Below are 1711 nucleotides of genomic sequence, written 5' to 3' on the forward strand. Positions count from 1 at the left end.
TAGTTGCGTCGTTCAGTGTGAACACAGAAGAACAAAGTTTCCAATGAGGTTCTAGTTTCTGGAGCACAGGAGTCACTACTGGAAATGAAAGACCTCCTAAAACGGGTTGTGTTCAGGTTCTGCTGGGTGCTGAAAGGTCTGGGTTCTGCATGTTGACCTGCTTTACTGCTCATCCTGCTTCTCCTCCCCTGATCTGATCTCATGCTTCCTAACATCTCTCCACATATCAGGCATGTTCTGTTTTCAGGTTTCAACCAGGCTGTTCTTGGTTCTTTCACGTTCTAGAGCTCGGATAATTACGGCACTCTGCCCGTTTTGACCCGTTTCTGTCTCCGTTTTCTCCTCCATCAGGCAAGTGTCCCGCCACACGTGTTCTGGCCTCCCAGCTCAACCAGTCCAGCTCCGTCATCAACCATCTGCTGCTGGACCGGAAACAGGCCGGTCCTTCCAGAACTTGCAGGCCCGTCTCTGCCGGTACTCCGCCCCTAACGGGCTCTCCGTCCAGGCGCTGCTGTTCGTCGCTGCTCTCCCGCAGCAGCAGATCTCCAGGGAGCTCCAGAGGTTCTCCTTGGCGGGCCCACGTCCGGCAGCATCGGAAAAACATGGTCCGGGCCCGGGCTCAGCTCGGGTTTGGAGATTCTGAGGAAAGGGAGGATGAAGAGGGAGGGGGTTTGGTCCGGAGCAGGGAGGATGAGGAGGAGGCTCCACCTCCTGCTGGATGTGAAGCGGCTCCTCAGCCTGCAGAGGAGACAGAGGAGGTAAAGGTGGAGGAGGTGGTGGTGCAGCTGGATTCCCTGGACCTGGAAATGGGTACCGGGACCGACCCAGAACAGGAACCAGAAAGTAACGAGAGTAAACCTGCAGCCCTGACCCCTCCTTCTCCTCCTCCCTCCTCAAACGGACATTTGGACTCTGGTTCTGAAGCCCACTGTGCTCCAGCTTCACCTCCTCGTCCTCCAAGCTCCCCCCACAGCCTTCCTCCTGCACAACCTTCATCCTCCTCATCCTCTTCTCCACCTGCTCCGACCGCTCATGGTCCACCTTCCCCTCCTTCCTCGTTGACCTTCATTCCTGCACCAGGCTCTGCATCCCGCCTCCCATCATCTTCATCACCCCCTCCTCCCGTTTCTTCGCAGCACATCTTCTCCCCCTTTCCTTCAATAAAGCAGCCTAGGAAGTCTGTGGCAGCCAGGAACCTGGGCCTTTATGGACCCACATCCAGAACTCCCACGGTCCATTTCCCTCAACTGAGCCGCAACATGAACCGGAGCAGCGCCGTGGGTGCGGCAGGCAGGCGGTGAGGAGCGGCGCCTCAGAGAGGAGACAGGACCTCGGCGGGTCAGAAGCCCTTTAGCTGCTAATCTGAACTCCACAGCCGTTTCTGTGCTTTAGCTGAGCAGGATGGATGAAGATCCTCCTGATACGATGTCCTCCAGAACTTTGTAACCCAGTGAAATGATTCTGTCCTCTGGTTCTGATCCAGTAACCCAGAATGTACCGTCTGGATCAATAATGAAAGTATGATTGGGAACACTGACCTGCTGTCGACTGTTTTTTTTTTAACCCCACATACAGAACTGGTCCTTCAGAGGTTCTGGAGGCTTACTGCTGAGAATCAGGCTGCTTTAAAGGAATAGTACACCCAAAACATGATTAGCCTTCATTTTCTACTCACCCCCATGCTGAACAACACTCTGGAGTACTTTTTTGA

General features: G+C 54.6%; 1 protein-coding gene across 1 annotated transcript in view; it reads left to right on the forward strand.

Moving 5' to 3' along the window:
* tbc1d30 (TBC1 domain family member 30) overlaps positions 1-1557 on the forward strand; it is a 34715-nt gene extending 33158 nt beyond the window's left edge. The window contains exon 16 of the mRNA XM_015402125.1: positions 352-1557. Coding sequence (XP_015257611.1) covers positions 352-1301 — 950 coding nt within the window. The 3' untranslated portion in view covers positions 1302-1557. The remainder of the gene's footprint in view (positions 1-351) is intronic.
* Positions 1558-1711: the final 154 nt, after the last annotated feature.

This window comes from Cyprinodon variegatus, unplaced genomic scaffold (assembly GCF_000732505.1).
Source record: "Cyprinodon variegatus isolate N-32 unplaced genomic scaffold, C_variegatus-1.0 Scaffold1302, whole genome shotgun sequence".
Lineage (NCBI taxonomy): Eukaryota > Metazoa > Chordata > Actinopteri > Cyprinodontiformes > Cyprinodontidae > Cyprinodon > Cyprinodon variegatus.